The sequence below is a fragment of the Sminthopsis crassicaudata genome, chromosome 5, assembly GCF_048593235.1.
Source record: "Sminthopsis crassicaudata isolate SCR6 chromosome 5, ASM4859323v1, whole genome shotgun sequence".
Lineage (NCBI taxonomy): Eukaryota > Metazoa > Chordata > Mammalia > Dasyuromorphia > Dasyuridae > Sminthopsis > Sminthopsis crassicaudata.
In genome coordinates, this window is record NC_133621.1 from 288661032 (window position 1) to 288680532 (window position 19501).

Here is a 19501-nt window from a genome sequence, read left to right on the forward strand (position 1 = left end):
GGATAGGAGAGAAAATCACATTTTTTCCACTAAACTTCATCAACCTGTACATTTTCTTTTATGCATTTAAAAACATGATTCTGAGAAAATTCCTTAAGTTTCACCAGAGAAAACCAAGATACAAGAAGGGATTCGGGCCCTTAATCTAGACTAGTGGTTTCCATTGAATTTTATAGATTCTTTCTTTCATCAGAAATATCAACTATAGAACATGGGAACAGTAGGAAATTCTTTTATTTCTGTTTATCTATTATAGTCAAGAAAACCCAGATCCTAGTCTTGCCTTTGATACATGTAGGCTTTCTGACCCTAGACAAGTCCCGTAATCTCTCCCAGCTCTAGGATATTCTCTAAAACTAAGTTGCAGGGAAAGTTCTGACTTATATTGATAAAGAGAATTTCTCACTGGAAGATCCCTCCATCAATTAAATCATAGATTACAGTAAATCATAGCTAAGTCATCTCCCTATCCCTGCACATGTCCATACCTGTCCAAAGGAGTAGCCACTGCTGCACAAAAGATGGTGCAGGGGATAAGAGTAGGGTTCTCAAGGAGAGATAGCATCTTCCTACTGTGTGGCTGATTAGAAGCAGAAGATGCAAGTCTGGAACTAGAGTCCCAGGTGACTGGTTCATTTGTCTCTCACGCTAGAGCCCCCAATAATGGTGACCAAACAACTGGAGGACACCAACGCCTACTGTGGGGAAAGAATAGAACTGGAATGCGAGGTGTCCGAGGATGACGCCAACGTAAAATGGTAAGCAGCCTTTCTTCCACCCGGATCTCATTTCTTGGGAAACTTCCTCACATCTTTATTGTCACTAATTTTTCTTCATCCTGTATATTCTCTTTTATTTATTTAAAAAACATGATTCTAAGAAAAGTCCCTAAGTTTTATCAGACGATCTGAAAAGAAAAAGCTGAAAAAAAAGCTCTCCAGTCCTGAACCAAAGTAAGATTTCTTGATACTTCCCATCCTGGGTCTTATTTACTAACATGTCTCATTAAAATGGTGATGAAGATTTGGGAAATTTAATTTCTAGGATCCACTTTAATCTGAGTAGTCCATGTCTATGTTGATTGGCAACAACCAAAAGTTTCCAAAAACACTTTTTTTTAAGATTATACACGTGCATTTTAAATGTTTTTCTATATTAGTCATGTTGTGAAAGAAAAATCAGAACAAAAGGGAAAAATCACAAGAAAGAAAAAGCAAACTACAAAAAAAGTGAAAATAGTAGACTCTGATCCACATTTATTCTCATAGTCCTTTCTCTGAGGGCAGATGGAATTTTCCATCCCAAGTCTACTTGTTTTGGATCACTAAATTGCTGAGAAGAGCTAAATCTAGCATAGTTCATCATCCCACAATGTTTCTGTTAGTGTACATTGTTTTCCTGATTCTGCTCATTTCATTCCAGCATTAGTTAATATACATCTTTCCAGGCTTACTGGAAATTAGCCTGTTTGTGTCAGTAGTGGGTCTATATCCCAAATAAATCACAAAGGAGGGAAAAGGGCCCACATGTGCAAAAATATTTGTAGCATCTCTTTTTTTGTAGTGACAAGGAATTGAAAATTGAGTGGATACTCATCAACTGGGGAATGGATAAATAGGAAGATAATGGAATATTATTGTTCTCTAAGAAGCAATAAGCAAACTGATTTCGAAAAAGCCTGGAGACACTTACATTAAACTGATGCTCAGTGAAGTGAGCAGAACTAAGAGAACATTTAACACAATAATAACAGATTATGTGTTAGACTTGGCTCTTCTCTGCAATGTAATTAATGATCCAAGACAATTCCAATAGACTTGGGATAGAAAATTCCATTTGCATCCAGAGAGAGAATTGTGAAGACTGAATGATGATCAAAGCATAGTATTTTCACCTTTTTTCTTTTGCTTTTTCTTTCTTATGTTTTTTCTCTTTTGTTCTATTTTTTTTTTTTACAAAATGGCTAATGTGGAAATATGTGCAATCATTTAAATATGATTGCACATGTATAATCTATATCAGATTGCTTGCTCTCTTGAGGAGAGGAACACTAAGCGAGGAAGGAAGAAAACAACCTGGAAATTCAAATTTTACAAAGATGAATGTTGAAAACTAAAAAACAAAGAGCATTTAGCCTGAAGAATCACAGAGTCCGAGAATCAGAATGGACCTCAGTGGCCATCTAGTCCAATCCAAACACCAAAGGTCTTACTGGAAGACCTACCTTTTTCTGGCCAACTTCTTCTCCTTTGGGACAGCTACGCTGAGCCAAGACTTCCCTGATGTTAAGCCTAAATGGCTCCTTTTTTAATTTCCAGCCAGAATAAGGGGGGCACACCATAGCCATCTCGAGCTCATGGGAAAAAGAAGTTGGATTTGTTTGTATTGGTCTCAGAGAGTGGAAGCAGGAGCACAGGGCTTAAGTTTCAAAGTGTAAAATTTGGGCTTGCTTTCAAGAAGAAATTTCATACAAATTTGCCTTAGAAGAAGGATTTCCTTATTAGGAATTACACACACACACACACACACACACACACACACACACACACACACACTCCACACACATACACACACACACACATATACACACACATATTCACACATTACATCTATCTATCTATCTATCTATATATAATATATCAGTGAAATCACAGACCACAGACAAAAAACAAAACAGAAAAATAATATCCAGCTCTAAGTTTTGCATAAAATCATATAATGATTTATATAAATTACTTCATTTGATGTTCCTAAAAACCTATGATGTAGCTATTATATAGAGCATTATCCCTGTTGTACAGATGAGGAAACCAAAGCTCAGAAAAGTTAAATGATTACTTATGGTCCCTTTCAACTATCCCATAGTACCCCTCCTCCTTAGTACCTGATTCTGATTTTATCTTATGGACTGAAGGAGCCATCAGAACATTTCTGGTTCTCCATTCATGATGTGGAAATTGTTCTCATTTTTCATAAGGTTTAAGAATGGTGAGGAGATTATCATCGGTCCAAAATCTAGATACCGGGTCAAGGTGGAAGGGAAGAAGCACACTTTGATCATAGAAGGAGCCACCAAGGCGGACAGTGCGGAGTACTCTGTCATGACAACTGGAGGACAGTCTTCTGCCAAACTGAGTGTGGACTGTAAGTCTTCCTCACCTGCCTCTCCAATAGTGATTGTTTCTCATGTTTATTGCTATTGATTACAGGAAATTAACAACAAATTTAACAAAAATTCCTGTAAATTAACAAAATGTCCTGTACCATTTTTTTGTGCAGCATGGTACAGTAAAAAAAAAAAAAAAAAAAAAAAAAAAGTATGTTGGATTTGGAATCCAGAAGACGCGTTCAAATCTTATCTTGCCTGCTAACCACCTGTGTGATTTTGGGACACATCTTATACATCCCTGGACCTCAGGCTCCTCACCTGTAAAAGGACAGAATTAAACCTGATGCCCTCAGAAGGGCCTCCAGCTGAGAATCCGGGATTCTAAGAAGTCTTCCAACTCCTTGTGTTCTGTTTTTGTTGCAGGAAGTTTTAGCCAAATCTTTATTTCACATAGAATATTAAATCAGAGAGCAAACAGAAGAGACGGAGGGAAACCAGTGGTCAGGAAAGGCTTTAAAAACTGAATGTCAGATTTCAACTTTACTTCAAATTTTATGTGCAGTATTCCCTTGCTTAAAGAGAAAAAAAAGTAGGCCCTTACAATTATCATCTAAGCCCAGATAAATATCACTCTATCAGTGGATGATTACAATCAGACTTTCTAGGCACTTTTGGCACCTCTGCTAGATGGTACCATTGGACACCTGGAGTGAGGAAATGAATTCAAATCCAGCCTCAGCTCCTTCCTAGCTGGGTGACTCTGGACGAGTCACTTAACCCTATTTGCTCAGTTTCTTCAACTGTAAAATGGGAACAATAATAGCACTTGCCTTTTAGGGATGTGGTGAAGATTAAATATGACAATAATTGTAAAGTTTTTAGCACAGTCCCTGGCACATAAAAGGTGCTTAATAAATGTGAATTATTATTATTTCTACTACTAATAATAATAGTTTATATCTTAAGTGTCTAAAACACTAAGAGATTAAGTGATATGCTCAAGATCACAGAACCAGTTTGCATCAACCAGATCTTCCTGATTCAAGGCCAATTTTCTATTCATGAAGCCATACTGCTATTCATTTTCAATTTCTCCCATAGTAAGCTGTAATTTTCCCAAGCATAAAGCCCGTTTCATCTTTTTATATTTGTATTCCAAACCCCTTGTCACTGCTTGCACATAGTAAATGTTTAATAGGTGGTTGTTAAATAGAATTGACTAACTTGTATCATAAACAATACTGAAGCCCATTGGATCCCTGAGTTTCCATCCATCGACTACATGAGCATGCAATGCTCGATGAACATTCTGCCAAAACACAGAGAGTGGGCCCAAATCCAAAGCAGAGAAAAATGGGACTCGGTTTGGAGGAAGCCCGGGTACATTGCATTCAGAAGGTCTGTCTGAGGATGCTCCAAGAGTTAATGGGTTCAATAGAATTACTGTCTTAAGAAAAAGGCACAGTTCACATCACAACATGATCAGGCCCAATTGGACATCAATGTTACAAGATGACCCAATGATGACTGGCTGTGATGATATCAATCTGCAGAACTGAGAATGAGGTGTAGGGGTCATGGTCATTTCTATATCTCACAAAAAGATGACATCAGGAAAATCCCCTTGGTTTCCTCCTCTGTCTCTTAGCTCACATAATTTTGTGTTTATTATTCTAATTACTGAAAAAAGACACACAATGCTGCCATTGTGCTGTTATAATACTTGTTTCAGTCATAGGCTTTTCTAATGTGTCCATGCAAACAGTAGGCATCAAAACTAGTCCACAGTTTCAGTCTTGCATTTTTCCATTTTATCCATTTCCTTAGTGAGACCCCTGAAGATATTGCAGCCCTTAACAGATATAACTGAGAAACTTGGAAAAGAAATCTGCTTGAAGTGTGAAATCTCTGAAAACGTACCAGGGAAATGGACTAAGAATGGCCTACCTGTCCAAGAAGGTGAACGCTTAAAGGTCGCCCACAAAGGAAGGTAAGCTATCCGAGGCAAGCCTTCATTAACACTCTCTTCCTATGCCTCACAGAAATGGATGTGGGATTTGAACCCCAGTCCTCTGACTCCAAAAACGATATCTTGTCCCATGCATTATGGCTCTCAGAAGTGTTCCAGTGAGGTCCAAGTTCTATCAAGACAAAGAGACTTTCTTTGAAGTGTATATCTCTTTCCCAAGGACCTGACTAGCCGTGTCCAAAGAGATTGGTCTCTTACCTGGCTGAGATGCTGATTTTTCAGCCATACCAACAGATGGAGAACATCTAATGAGTTGTTGCAGGGCTATAATCTGTATTGGCAGAGAAAACAAAATCATGGATTCATGAAGTATGGAAAATGTATTATCAAGCTATATTCTCTAGTTTCATTTTTATTAGTTATGAAATAGCCATCTCTTGCTAATTATTAAATAACAGTGAAGGGTAATAGATGAACAGGGAATTGGGTAGATTAGAAGTAATTGGAAGCCCATGGAAGGATACGGATAAGATGAAATTGGAACAGGAGGAACGGGCAGGTTGGGATATCTGCCATATCAATGAAGTCATAATGTTCAAATATAAAATAATTAGATAACAAACTCAGGCCTGCATAATAGGCTGGAACATAATACAGAACTATGGTCAAGTGAGCATGGGCAGCCAAAGAGAATAAACAAGGTCCATAATCCTGTTGCCTGTCTGAGCTGAGCTAGTCGATCAGACCATGACCAACTCTCCATGATGCTTGGCTCTATGGAGAATCTAATACCTGTCTAGCAGCCTGATTATCCTTCAAGCCCTAGCCCAGATACCACATGAAGGCTTCACAGAACCCAGTCAAAAATTCTCTCCTTCCTCTGTCTCCTGTCTTCATGGAGCATTTTGTGCTTCTGTTACATTCTTATTACTTCTCATTCAATGCAATAGTTACCTTATAAACCCTTTTAGTGTAGAAGCCCCAAGAGGACACTTTTATCTTTAGATTTTCTATCTTGATAAACATACAAGCCAATACCTACCTCAGGATCTTGTCTAAAGAAGGTATTTAATAAACAGGGACTAAATAGGAAACTTATGTCAAAGCTGATGGTGTGGAGCTCCTCCATCTCATCGAGGATACAAATAAATGGTTGTTGAATGAGTGAATGTTTCTCTTTTCATAGAATCCACAAATTAGTGATAGCCAATGCTCTCATTGAGGATGAAGGTGAATACGTATTTACACCTGACGCCTACAATATTCCGTTGACCGCCAAAGTTCACGTTATAGGTGAGTACATAAAGTGTGCTACTTCTGTCTCTAGAGGTGATTTCTCTTTCTACTTTAGAATATAAAAGTGTTTTGTATTATGTGAAAATTAAAGGCAATATAGATAGATAGATAGATATGCATCTATCATCTATAGATTAATCCATAGATAGAGATATCTATAGATAGATAAATCTAGTCAGGCACAAAGAAGTTGACAATGATGAACTTCAGATCTTTGACTCTTCCCTCTTCCATTCAAATGTGAGCCCCTTGAGAATGGGAATTATCTTATTTTTTTCATGTTTCCCCAGTGCTTTACCCATAATAAGCACATGATAACTGCTCTATTCATTCATTCTTCCTCAATCCCCTCATTCAGTCACTAATTCCTGTCTATCCAAGCTTGTTAGATCCAATGTTTGTTATGTGTATTCTTTGCTTTCCATTCCCCTTGCCATCACTGTAATTGAATTTCTTGTTATCTCTTGCCTCAACGCTCACAATAGGCACCTGATTGTTTTCTGTACCTCTGCTCTTTTCCTCCCTCCAAATTAGTTTAAATATCACAGCAAGAGATGTTAGATTAAACATCACTCTCCAGCTCATATTTCTTCAATAGCTCCCTATTGCTTACCAAGTTAAGTACAAATTGATTAGACTCAGTCAGGTGCTCTGTATTTTGTCCTATTTTACCATTCTAGCCTCATCTTTTATCATCCCCTTCACATACCCTAAATACTAGTCTAGGTAATTACTTGCCATTCCCTGACTATATCTCCATGTCTCTGTTCTGTCTCTTCAGTGTGGGATTATCTTGGGGGAGGGGAGGGAATCTGCTGCTTCCACCATTGAACCACCACCAACTCCCATGATAGACTCAACCTTAACCTACCTGCAGTTACTATTCTCTGCCCTCCCTTTCTACTTTGCTCTTCAAAATCTTTCTTTGCTGTGGTATGTGATTCTGAATCAGAGAAACCTACATTCCAATTCTGGTCGTATTATTTATTATTTGTGTGACCTCTTTCAAGTCATTTTTGCTCCCTATGACTCAGTTTCCTCATGTGTAAAATGAGGGGGATTAGATTTGATGATCTCAATATTCCTTCTTCTCCTTTCCTCCATTACCTGCCCTCCTTCCCTTTTTTTTTTTTCTGAAACAATTGTGGTTTAGTGACTTGCCCAGGGTCATACAGCCAGGAAGTGACCAGATTTGAACTCATGTCCTCCTGACTTCAGGGCTGGTGCTCTATCCACTGCACCACCTAGTTGCCCCCTCCTTCCATTTTTTAAACATCTTTTTTATACCTCATTTGTCTAAGAGCTAATTATGTGTGCACTTCAGTCTCTTAAGAGAACTTTGCCTTCCCTTTCTCATTAGAATTTGGTTTATGTCTTCAGAATTTCCTTCTTGATAACTTCACATCCTGCCTGAACTAACATCCCCGGAATTTTGAACCATACAATCCTATCTAACCTTTATCTAAGTCCTTAAAATCCAAACTTGGGTGCTGATCAAGCTGTGTCCAGCTTTCCTTCCAAGTCTTGTAAGATTGAATGGTTATGTCTTCTTCAGCAACTTTGTGGTCAGAAGCGATTACAGAGTATCAAGAATAAAAGTATCTTAAAAGTAGCTCACTAATTTATTGGCTGCTTTTGTCTGGTACCAGAGAGAGCACATCAGAAAAAGATGGGACAATTGAAGTGTCTCATCACAACAAGCCTGCTTTGTGATCCCTTTCCTAAACCCACGATTTATTCACATGATTATGTAGCTTCTGTTTCTCCCTCCATTGGTATTCCCCAATCTGCTCTCCATCATTATCCATTACCTCTTCTGATTCTCATAATCACATGAGACATGTAAAATAGCTATTATTATCATCATTAATATCTTCATTTTACAGATAAGGAAACTGAGGTTTAGAGAAGAAGTTAAGAAGTGGTAAAAATAATCAGGAGGTAGAGATGGATGTTGAGTTTAGGGCTACCAAGCCCTAATTTAGCGTTCTTTCAAGGACTATGTCTTAATTCCATAAGAAGCATGTCTTATTCACCTTTGTATTTCAAATGATACTTCATACAGTGGCTTGCATGTATTAGATAAATGGATGGATTGGGAGTTCATTGGTATGGATGCTAGTACGCCTCATGGTGCACCCATCACAGGATCCCAGAACTAGAATTGGGGCCATTGAGTCCAGCTCCCTCACTTCACAGAAGAGGAAACAGATCCAGGGAGATGAAGGGATGTGTTCAAGGTCATATAAGTCACAAGTATCAGAGATAGGATTTGAACCCAGTCCTCTCAATCTAGAAAGGATAATGTGATATTAATAACTACATCTGATATCCAGATCCTCCTAAGATCTACCTGGATGGTCTGGATGCTGACAACACTGTCACCGTCATTGCTGGAAGCAAACTTCGCCTTGAGATCCCAGTCAGTGGAGAGCCGGCCCCCAAGGTTATGTGGAGCAGGGCAGACAAGGTATATCCCATTTTTTACAAACTAACCTTTTATTAAGCGTTTCCCATGGAATGTCAATCCAATCAAGGAAACTTCCCTGATTTAAATTAACATTTAATTAAATTACATTTAAATAAATAGCATTTAAATTAAATTACATTTAAATAAATAACATTTAAATTAAATTACATTTAAATTAATTTCAACACATCTGTGTCTTCAAATTTGTGCAGTCAATATTTGGTAGATGAATTCCTTCTGGGGAAGTAAGATAACTCAGGGAAGAGAAAAGTGATATTATTCTATTCAGTGACATTTTTTTTTAGTAATTGTGCTTTGAAAAATAGCTGAAGAAAATTTAGATTATGAATTAAAAATGGCATGGTTTCATTTTAATGTGATCAGTTAATAAGTGTTTATCAAATGCCAACTTAGCTCCTGAAATTTTAATTGTCCATGGATTTCACATGGATTTTCTTTGCTCCTGCTTCCTCACTCCTTAGATTATGATAAAGATTTGCCTTTTGGAGCATAATTCATTCTGACAAACTAAAGGTATTACAACCAGGATGAGTTCCTCACTTAAACCCCCAGAAGAAAGAGTTCTTCCTCATGGGGGAGCAGATCCATTAGGAATAAAGCCCCACCCCTGTGGATTGGACTGGATGCCTCTGATGTATAATACAGATCTCTTAAATCCCTTCCAGCTCTGAATTCCACAGAAAACAGGGTTTATTGAACTTAATATTTGGTGGATTTCTGAACTTTTCCTTTCCAGCCTTTCAAAGTATGGCCACACTCCCAGCTGATGGTCCTTAAACTCCTCCTCCCTTCTCCCAATGGCAGTGACCTTGATTTGTCTGTGTTGGAGCCCCTCTAGCAGTCAGTCTGGCAAAGTTTGCACACAATTTCTTGGAATCTTTTTTTTTTAAGTAATTTAAGGAAATGTTGAATTTCAGTTAATGATCAGGGGAAGTAGAAAAAAAAAAAATATATATATATATATATATAAAGAGAGAGAAAAAATATATAGAAATATATACAGAGAGAAAAAATATATATATATAATAGAAAAATACATATATATTTTTCCATCTAAAAGGTAGACACCCCCCAAACCCCTCCAATGAAGAACAGAGACAGTACAAAATTGCTCCCTCTCTTCAGTGGAGTCACCATTTTATTTCTGCACTTTCTGCATAGGCTATTGCAGAAGGGGGAGGTCGGATACGATCAGAATCCTATCCCGATAGTAGCACCTTGGTCATTGATGTAGCTGAAAGAGAAGATTCTGGGGTCTACAACATCAATCTCAAGAATGAAGCAGGAGAGGCACACGCAAGCATCAAGATCAAGGTGGTTGGTAAGTTCTCCAGGATCCAGCAGAACTTAAGTAACTTGGTCATTTCTGGTGGGTGCCATTTGCTCTCTGAGAATATCGAATGGGTCTTGGCAATAAAATTGTGGTTGTTTGTAAGAAATGTGCTTTCATGGCAAAAGGGGGATAGAGAGCCAGACTTGGAACCAAGAAGTCCTGCATTCAAGTCCTCTCTGACAAAGTGTTGTTTTTCAGTCATTTTTCAGTCATGTCTGATCTTGATTCTATTTGGGGTTTTCTTGGCAAAGATAGTCAAGGGGTTTGCCATTTCCAGAAGAGTAAAATAAGAGAAATAGAATTAAGTCACTTGGTCACACAATTAGTAAGTTTCTGAAGTCAGATTTGAGCTCAGCAAAATTAGTCTGTCTAATTCCAGGACCAGCACTCTATCCCCTGGGCCATCCAGCTGCCCCTCTTTAACAAATGCAACTCTGAGAAAGTCACAAAGCCTCTTGGTATTCTAAAACAAATGACTTATCTATATCTATCAATGGAGGGAATTTCTATGCCAGTGAAGTACTGGTCTATATAAAATAATAATAATAATAATAATAATAATAATAATAATAATTCAAATAAATAGCTTGGTTTCTACAGATTTAATTAATTCTAGCATCTTTATCTCAGGCGGTTTTGTAATGGTAACTGCCATGAGTGCCTCAGGGTGGCTATCCTGAATCCATTTGGAGCCAGAGAAATGGAATGGAGCTGGGGAAGAGCAGAGAAAGAAAATGTATGGAGTACTGTGGGAGAGGGGGTAGGCTTGGAAGAGTTCGGAAGGGAAAGAGAGAAAGTAAAGGGCTCCAACTTTTCTGTTATTTTATCTCTCTCCTTTTCTCTTGAGTTTTCTTTCCTCTCCCCTTTCTTCTTATTTACTATGGCTTTTATTTTTACTGAAGTCAGCTTATTGATTGCCTTTCATATCCCCTATGACAAAAGTTCTTTAAAAAAACATTTCTTATTAGTGTGACGTTCACAGAAAAAAGTTCCTCTTCACTTAAGATTTTTTCTCGTTTTGTCTCATAGATATCCCGGATCCTCCATTGGCACCTAACGTGTCAGATGTGGGAGATGATTGGTGCATTATGAACTGGGAGCCCCCCACAAATGACGGCGGGTCCCCTATCCTAGGTAAATGCCTTATGGGAAATGGATAGAATTATCGAAGAACTGGGTATTCTTTGTGGATATCACCTCAGAGAGGCATTTAAAAGTCATCACATAGAAGGTGTTATACAACTTAAGATAACACTGTTTTCCATCCCAAGTCTTTCTCTGGTACCTCCCTATGGAACAAGGGTGATTCTGGGTTCTTGAAGGTCATGCTGGTAGAGCATAATATCTCACTAAGCTGGAAAAATTTCAAGTATAGACACAATGCTTATTATAATTCTATTATCTGAGGATGAACTGAAACTAAAATTATTAATTGTAATTAATCTTTTATTTGATTTTTATTCGAATTATTGTAGTCATTGTGCCTATTGTCTTGGACTTTCTTATTTTTCTCTGCATCCATTCCTGCGCTTATCTGAATTTCTCCTGACAAATAATATTCCGTTACCTTTATCTCCACACTTTCCTTAGCCCCTCCCCACTAGATGGTCGGTCACTTGCTTTGTGATTCATCTAGCTTTAAAATAAAAGACTCATGATTCTGTGCTTCATTTGTAGAGAAAAATCTGTCTTCCAAAAAGCTGTCTTTGTGCCCGTATTTCAGTCTGGAGAGGGGAACTGTAACTCCGTATTGTTCTTTCTCTAGGATACTTTATTGAAAGGAAAAAAAAACAGAGCTCTAGGTGGATGAGGCTGAATTTTGATCTCATCAAAGAGACAACATTTGAGCCCAAGAAAATGATTGAAGGTGTTGCCTATGAAGTGCGGATATTTGCTGTTAATGCCATTGGCATCTCCAAGCCCAGCATGCCCTCCAAGCCTTTCGTTCCCTTGGGTGAGTAAAGTGGGACCTGTCTTTGAGATAATTTCCTGCTGGGGGGAATGAGTCTATGGAATAAGTTATTTAAAATTCTGACATCTTCATAAAATAGAAGGGGTAGCAAAGCTGGGTCATGGAAGGCTAATAGAATACTTTCTGGTGTAAGTATCCATAGAAGTGATCAAGAACACATAGAAGGATTTGAATAATAACAGCTTTTGCATTGACTTAGAACTTTAAGGTTTCCAAAGGATTTCCAAGACCCTATCTTTGGTCCTCATAACAATCTTGTAAATTGGGTATTATTGTTATCCCCATTTTACAAAGGAGAAAGCTGAGGTTTAAGAAGGTTGAATACTTTACTTATGGTTGAGATTAGGATGTAAGAGTCAAACCCAAGTATTATGTGGCCTCCAAAAACAGGCCTAATAATTTTCCATATCCCCCACTGAATAGTGCAAATAGTCCGTGAATCACCAGACCTTCTTTCAATGATCCTTTGTAGGAGTCCAATTCTAGGACTAAATGAACACATGACCAGGAAGGAATGACACTGAGAGCTTCAATTACTTGAGAAAGAAACTTTATTTTCTTCCACTTTTCAGCAACTGAAGAAAATCCTGGAAAAATTCTTCAGGGTTATTAAACCTTTCACTCAAAGATCAGGATATAAAATTAAGTATTAATGTAATTTAGTAAATTGTGATCAGTTATGTAAATTTATAAAAATGTAAAAATGCATGCAACTACTCTGAGGCTTAAGAAATGCATAATTATTAAAACTCTCAGTTAAATATAAAATTAAGTCTAAGTTTAATTAATTAAAATTAATTGCAATCAATTAAACACAAAAATAAGATACTTATAATTATTAAACCAACCAATTAAATACAAGAAACAGATAAAATCATTGATTTGTTAGTTGTTTTGTCATTTCTCAATTGTATCTGACTCTTCATTGACTCCATTTGGTATTTTCTTGACAGAGAAACTAAATGGTTTGCCATTGCCTTCTCCCGCTCCTTTTACACATAAGGAAACTGAGTTAAGGGACTTATCAATGTCACACAGCTATTAAGTGTCTGAGGATAGATTTGAACTCAAGCCTGGCGCTTTGTGCACTGCGATACTAAACTGCCATGACTTGTTAGAGCAAGAATCAAAACTGATAACAAATTAGAAGAATACAAAGGACACGATTTCATGCATAATTTTAAAAGCTCCAGCTCAACCAATTTAAACTATCCAATGGCAAAGAAAAATGGGATTTTTTTTAGGATTATGATCATTTCCTAAGGAAACTCAACTGATACAAATCAGTTATCTTTGGGAGACTAAAAGAACCCATAAACCATCAAATAATTGATCTCTTTGCCAGTCAGAAAGATATAGAAGTGGCCACACTACTTTAGTTTTTAACTCATTTGTAAAATCTTATTGAGGTAGACGGCAGAAGTAAATCAGTAGAAGAAAAGACAAATTTATTAAAGTTAGTGAAAGACCTAATTATAATTAAGTCACATCATTCTGAGAGCAATTGAGAATGAAATAGGGAGAACAATAGAGTTGAAAAATAGAAAAGAACTGCCAAGATTTTTATAGTAAATCATTGTCTTTATTAATGTCAGTGAAAGCACCACTGCAATATTCCAGTATTCTTCTAGTATTGCTAGATGACCAACTGTGAAATACCAGTTTACAAAAAAGAACTAAAGTTGCATATCATCCAAAAAGCAATAATCCTACTGAGCAAAATAGGGCAAACATTGTATCCAATCAAGAGATGCTTCAAATTTAGCTCACTTCAAACTTTTTTGAATTTTGCATTATGAAAAATAACACTATGCAGTGATTAGATGGCTGAATCTTGAATCTGGCAGACTTGGGTTCAAACCCACTTTTGAATACTTATTATGACACCATAATTAATCTCTCTAAGCCTGCCTCCTCGTGTATAACATTTTAAAAATATAAAATTTCCTATATCTGTAAAATATCCTCTCCTGATTTTATAAGGTTATTGTGAAATTCAAATTTACACGCACACACACACATTTCCCAATTCATAATACACCAGTCATCTCCCATATCTGACACATTGGGTACCAATGGAGGATCCAGGATATGTATAACAGACAAAACAGTAAAATCTGAAGTGGAAAAGAATTTTTTCTGTGAAAGTCATACCAATAAGAAATGATTTTTAAAGAACTTTTGTCCTAAAGATACGAAATACAATCAATAAGCTAATTTCAGAAAAATAAAGGTCATACTAGGAAGAGAGAGGAGGGGAAGGGAATAAAATTATACGTATAATGCTAGACTTGAAGTCAAGTAGACTTCTAACATTTTTTAGTTCTATGATCTTGGGCAAGTCGGAAACTCTATAAGACTATAATTGATTGAAGGTTACTATCTGCATTGGTGAAAAAAAAAAGTTCTATAACAAAAAATTTTTGGTCTTTAATGTATAGAAGTATTCTATCACTGTGCCCAAGGTTGTATAAGATGTAAAAGAAGTATGATTTCCTTCTCTTTTTTTTTTCTTTTTTTCCTGAGGCTGGGGTTAAGTGACTTGCCCAGGGTCACACAGCTAGGAAGTGTTAAGTGTCAGAGATCAGATTTGAACTCAGGTCCTCCTGAATTCAGGGCTGGTGCTCTATCCACTGGGCCACCTAACTGCTCCTGATTTCCTTCTCTTGGGAAGCTGGAAATCTTTTGATGAATAAAAATGTCTGCACATGGATCTCTTAGTGAAGTTTCCTATGAATCCCTAAAATCCCTAATTTCCAGAATCTAGCTTCCTAGTTAATGAAATGAAGTGGGAACAATCAGGAGAGAGACAAGAAACCTCCCTGGCATTTGTGCTTAGAGTTGGAAAGGACCTGATAGATTATCTAATTCAAACTCTCCCTGAGACATAAGACAGAGACAGGGATGATCTGGCTTCGCTTACTACTTCCCAATTTAGTCCATTCAATAGACTTCCTCAAACTGAGCTGGAATCGACTTCCCTCTACTTTCTACCCATTTATCCTACTTTTCTCCTCCAGTGCCAAGCAAAACAGCTCTGGTCTCTCTTAAACATGAGGGCCTTTGAAATATCTCAGCACAGCAATCATATCCTCCCCAGGCCTTCATTTCCCTTTGTGCTCTTGCCAATTCTTTGTAGGAACTTGTAAGAATTATATTTCAAAGGAATCTCTTTTTTCATGAATCAGGAAATTATAGTCCCCTGCCATTTATGCTTTGGTCAGAACATTTCTAGAGGATTATATTTAATCCCGGGCACTACAGTTTAGGGAAGACATTGAAGACCTTGAAAAACAAATTTACAATGGCATCCAGAATGGGGAAAACCTTGATATTATAGCCTTTTGAGGACTGGTTAAAGTAACTGGATGTATTTAGACTTGATAGAAGGAATGAGAGGGGATATGCTAATTATCTACAACTATCTACAAGTATTAGAAGACTTGGCATATGGAAGGGGGATCAGACTTGTTCTGTTTGACCCCAGGGCCAAGAGTAATTGGAGGAGTTACCAAGAGGCAAACTTGGGTGTTGTGTTGGGAAAATGGGCCCAAAAATCACAGCTGCTCACAAATGGAATGGTCAGCCTCAGAGAGTAGTGGAGGCTGGAGAAAGCCTCCATTTTTGTCCACTGTGGACAAATCTTGTACAAAATGGTTTTTAGTCTTCCCCATTATAGACCTGCAAGCAGAAGTTGGATGAGCACTTCTCAGGTATAATTTTTTGGGGATTTCTTTCCAGTAGGAAAGAGGTGGACCAGGTAAAGTGTCTTCTGATAAAAAAAAAAAAAAATCCTGTGGTTCTCTGATCTCTTATGTCTTATTTTTTCCCTTTCTTTTCCTTTTTAAAGCTGTAACCAGCCCACCTACTCTTCTGGCTATTGACTCCGTAACTGACAGCGCGGTGACGATGAAATGGAGACCCCCAGACCAGATTGGTGCAGCAGGTTTAGATGGCTATGTAGTAGAGTATTGCTTTGAAGGAAGTAAGTAACAATTACCAAGGTATCTTTCTAGGGCTTACAACAACAGCAATCATTGAGGAGACATTTCTCACCATGTTTTGTCCCTTCCTTGGGAAGTCATCTCTTTCACACTAAAAACAAGACTGACCTTCTTAAGAACAAAACAAAACAAGTGATCAGGAATAAAATTTAGTGCCTCTAGGGTGTATCTTAATTAGCCCTCGTATACTGGTTAGCTGACACCCCCCACTAAGCCTTTTCCTAGCAAGCATCTCTACTAAGACACACAAAAATCACTAAAACACAACTTTGGGACTCATAGTCCTTTTATTAATGGAATTGGTTCTTCCACAAGATAACCAGTATTTGTTTAGGATAAATGGATTTAACAATCCTACAATGAACTATGGAAAGAGCTTTGGATTTAGAAATAAATGGCCTGGATTTGAATCCTATTTCTGCTACTTACTACCTGTGTGACCTTGGGCAAGTCATTCTTTTCTTTGAGCCTCAGTTTTCTCACCTGTAAAATGAAGAGATTGGACTGGTTTACCTTCAAGGCTCTTCAGCTCTAAATTTATGACCTAAGAGATGAGATATATTAGCCTGACTATCCACCCTTAGTAATACACCAAGCTGTTGAGCCATTGACTCATGTGCAGAGACTTCACACTGAGCTGAGCTTCCCCTGCCCTTCATAGAATAAACAAACATAAGGAAATAAAAAGAACAATTTTTTTTTAAAGTTCTTTCTCATTATGTGAAGTTGACAGTCCTGTGACAGTCCATGACTTGGACATAGAAATCACCATTAAGAACAGGAAGGGAGAGAGAAGGAGCCAGGAGGTGGGAAGGATGGGGAAAGAGAGGAACACAGAACTAAGAGGCAAGGACCACAGTGACAAATGATTGGAAAAACACAAACCACAGCATTTCCTAAGAGGTACGGTACAGAAGTAAGACCTCCTTATTTCTTGACTGAATCTTTGTCAAGCGTCAAAGATACAGACATGAAAGTCAAGTACATCAGTCAAGGGGGTCCCACAGTTAAAGATGGGTAAGCAAATCTAGCCTCCTTCTAGCTTCCATCTTCATTCTAGGAGATCTTAGGTAAGTATCTCCTCAGAGAAGCCTGCTAACTTTTCCACAGAAACAGAAGAAATGAGATTCCCTCTCACCATGTTTAAAATTCACCTTCTTTGAATGGTTCCTGGACCCAAGAATCTTAAAACCCATCAGATGAGAAGGATTTTGGATTCAAAGATTCGGGGCGGGGGGTTGGATAGAGATTTACAGAAAAGAAAAGTCTTGTGCTCAGAAACTTCATGAAGAAATCCCCATCCCCTGGAAACTGTCATCTCTGGTCAGGATGCAAGAACAGATGGAAAGGAGATGAAGTCACAGACACTCTGGTTTCAGCTGCCATGTGCTTATCACCCTGAGATCTTCCAAATCGAAGATGTCATCCTGAATGAATGGGGGGAAACTACGGGAAAGTGTCCAAGAAGGGTGGGAGGCCACAGCTTAGAATACCCCATCCCGCACCCCAAGCCACCATCACTTTGTAAATGTTCACGAGATGCTTTGGGTGACCTGATTTCTTGAGGGTTTTCGTACTGAAATTCCAATTCTTACAGCATTTCAGATAACCCCAAACTTCCTCCTCCCCCATTAATAATAATGTCAACAATTAACCGTACAGAATTGTTCAGTCTTATGTCTGATGTGGCCATTGACCACATCAATGTTTGTGTTGTATGAAACAGAGCAAATTCTTTACTCTTTTCTTTCCGATAGGTTTAAAATGTAAGAAGATGCCACAAAATGATAGCTGGCTGTCATTTTGATGTTACCCACCTTTAGATAAAATACAATGGAATGTATTTTACATAATTTTGCGTGTGATCTGTGTAGATACATATGCATATATATGCCCATATATACATATGTATATGTACACAGTCATTATGATGTATCTACTTTGCCCCCCATAACATGACTTTGGAATCAGCTGTCTTTGAAAATTTAACGTCTTTATCTTTCTATTTTCTTCCTGTGGTCTTTTCGTTCTCTATTTGGCTGCCCTGTTCTTCAGTCTCTCAATGGCTGTGTTCCTCCAAACTAATTTTTTCTATAATGTTTTAATGCTTTTTGGGAAATGTCAGATTTTATTCTATAAGAGAAACCTTTCTTTATAAGATGGTGTGTTATTTCTGGCTCTGCCTTTCTATTGTTTATGCCTGTTGTATTTTAGTCTTTCTTCTACACGTTTTCTTTTTCCTCTTTCCGTTGTTTATGGTCTCCCTGTCTGTATTATATGGCATTCATTCCCTTTTCTCACCACCCACCTACTCCCAACACTTTCTTCTTCTTCTTTAAAGTGGATTGGGGATTTTAATATCCCTTCTTCTTCATGCTTCATTTCGATTCTACTTCCTCTTGTTCCTTTCTCCCCTGCCATTTATTGTTAACTTTACCATTTCCCCTTTGTTTTCTTTTCAGTCTTTATTTTCACTCTCTCTTCATTTGATTCCCTCTTTTTTCTGGCCATCAAGAATCTAAAAGACCCACTAAATAGGCAGTTGGTACGATCTCTTTCTTTTAGGACTTTATTTCTCTGTCTCAACTGCAGAAAATCCTTGTCTCTGGATCCTCCTCCCCTTTAGAGCCATATTCCCTTTTCCTCATAATCCTCATCTCCTCAGGTCTACGGGCCACCAGTTAAAGCATCCTTTTTCCATCCTCCCAACTGGAACATAAGAACTGAGAATTCAGTTGCTTCCTTGGGAATCAGCTCAACAAGAGAATCCCTGGCCAAGGGCAGCCAACAACTGCTTGCTATATAATCTGGGGTGCTGTCCGGTCCTTTTAAGGCTCCAACATTAATTCCATAAAACTAGAGGTCCTGTGTCATTATTAAATGGTGGGATACAAAGGAAGGCCTATAGCTTAACTCTTTGACACTGGGATCTGAGAGAATCCTTGGAGAAGCCACAGAAGGAGGACTGTGGTCCTTAGGGAGCTGGAGGGGCATTGCCATGAGCCTGTATTATTTTCCCATGACCACCTATTGGCCCCCTGGCAGCCCTAGAAAGAAGAGAGGGCTAGGAGTTCAGGCAGGGAGTTTCAGACCAGGGAAAAGAATAGATCTCCCATGGGCTCAGCCTCTGTACCAAGACCAAGGAGGTCTCTCCTTCCCTGAAATCTGTATTTTCAAAGAGACGCCTGTACACTTTGCAAACTTTAAAGCACTCTATGAATGTTCAGTCCAATTCTTATTGAGAGGCAGTGTGGGATAGTGGATAGAGACTCAGCCTCAAAGCAAGGATCTAAGTCCAGTCTCTGATGCACAGATTGTGTGACTGAC

General features: G+C 38.0%; 1 protein-coding gene across 13 annotated transcripts in view; it reads left to right on the top strand.

Moving 5' to 3' along the window:
- MYBPC1 (myosin binding protein C1) overlaps window positions 1-19501 on the top strand; it is a 107197-nt gene that overhangs the window by 65036 nt on the left and 22660 nt on the right. For all 13 annotated transcript variants that reach the window (XM_074271378.1, XM_074271382.1, XM_074271377.1 and 10 more), the window contains 9 exons: window positions 653-758; window positions 2978-3144; window positions 4937-5099; window positions 6265-6371; window positions 8711-8844; window positions 10027-10186; window positions 11228-11332; window positions 11964-12152; window positions 16021-16155. In XM_074271378.1, coding sequence (XP_074127479.1) covers window positions 653-758; window positions 2978-3144; window positions 4937-5099; window positions 6265-6371; window positions 8711-8844; window positions 10027-10186; window positions 11228-11332; window positions 11964-12152; window positions 16021-16155 — 1266 coding nt within the window. The remainder of the gene's footprint in view (window positions 1-652; window positions 759-2977; window positions 3145-4936; window positions 5100-6264; window positions 6372-8710; window positions 8845-10026; window positions 10187-11227; window positions 11333-11963; window positions 12153-16020; window positions 16156-19501) is intronic.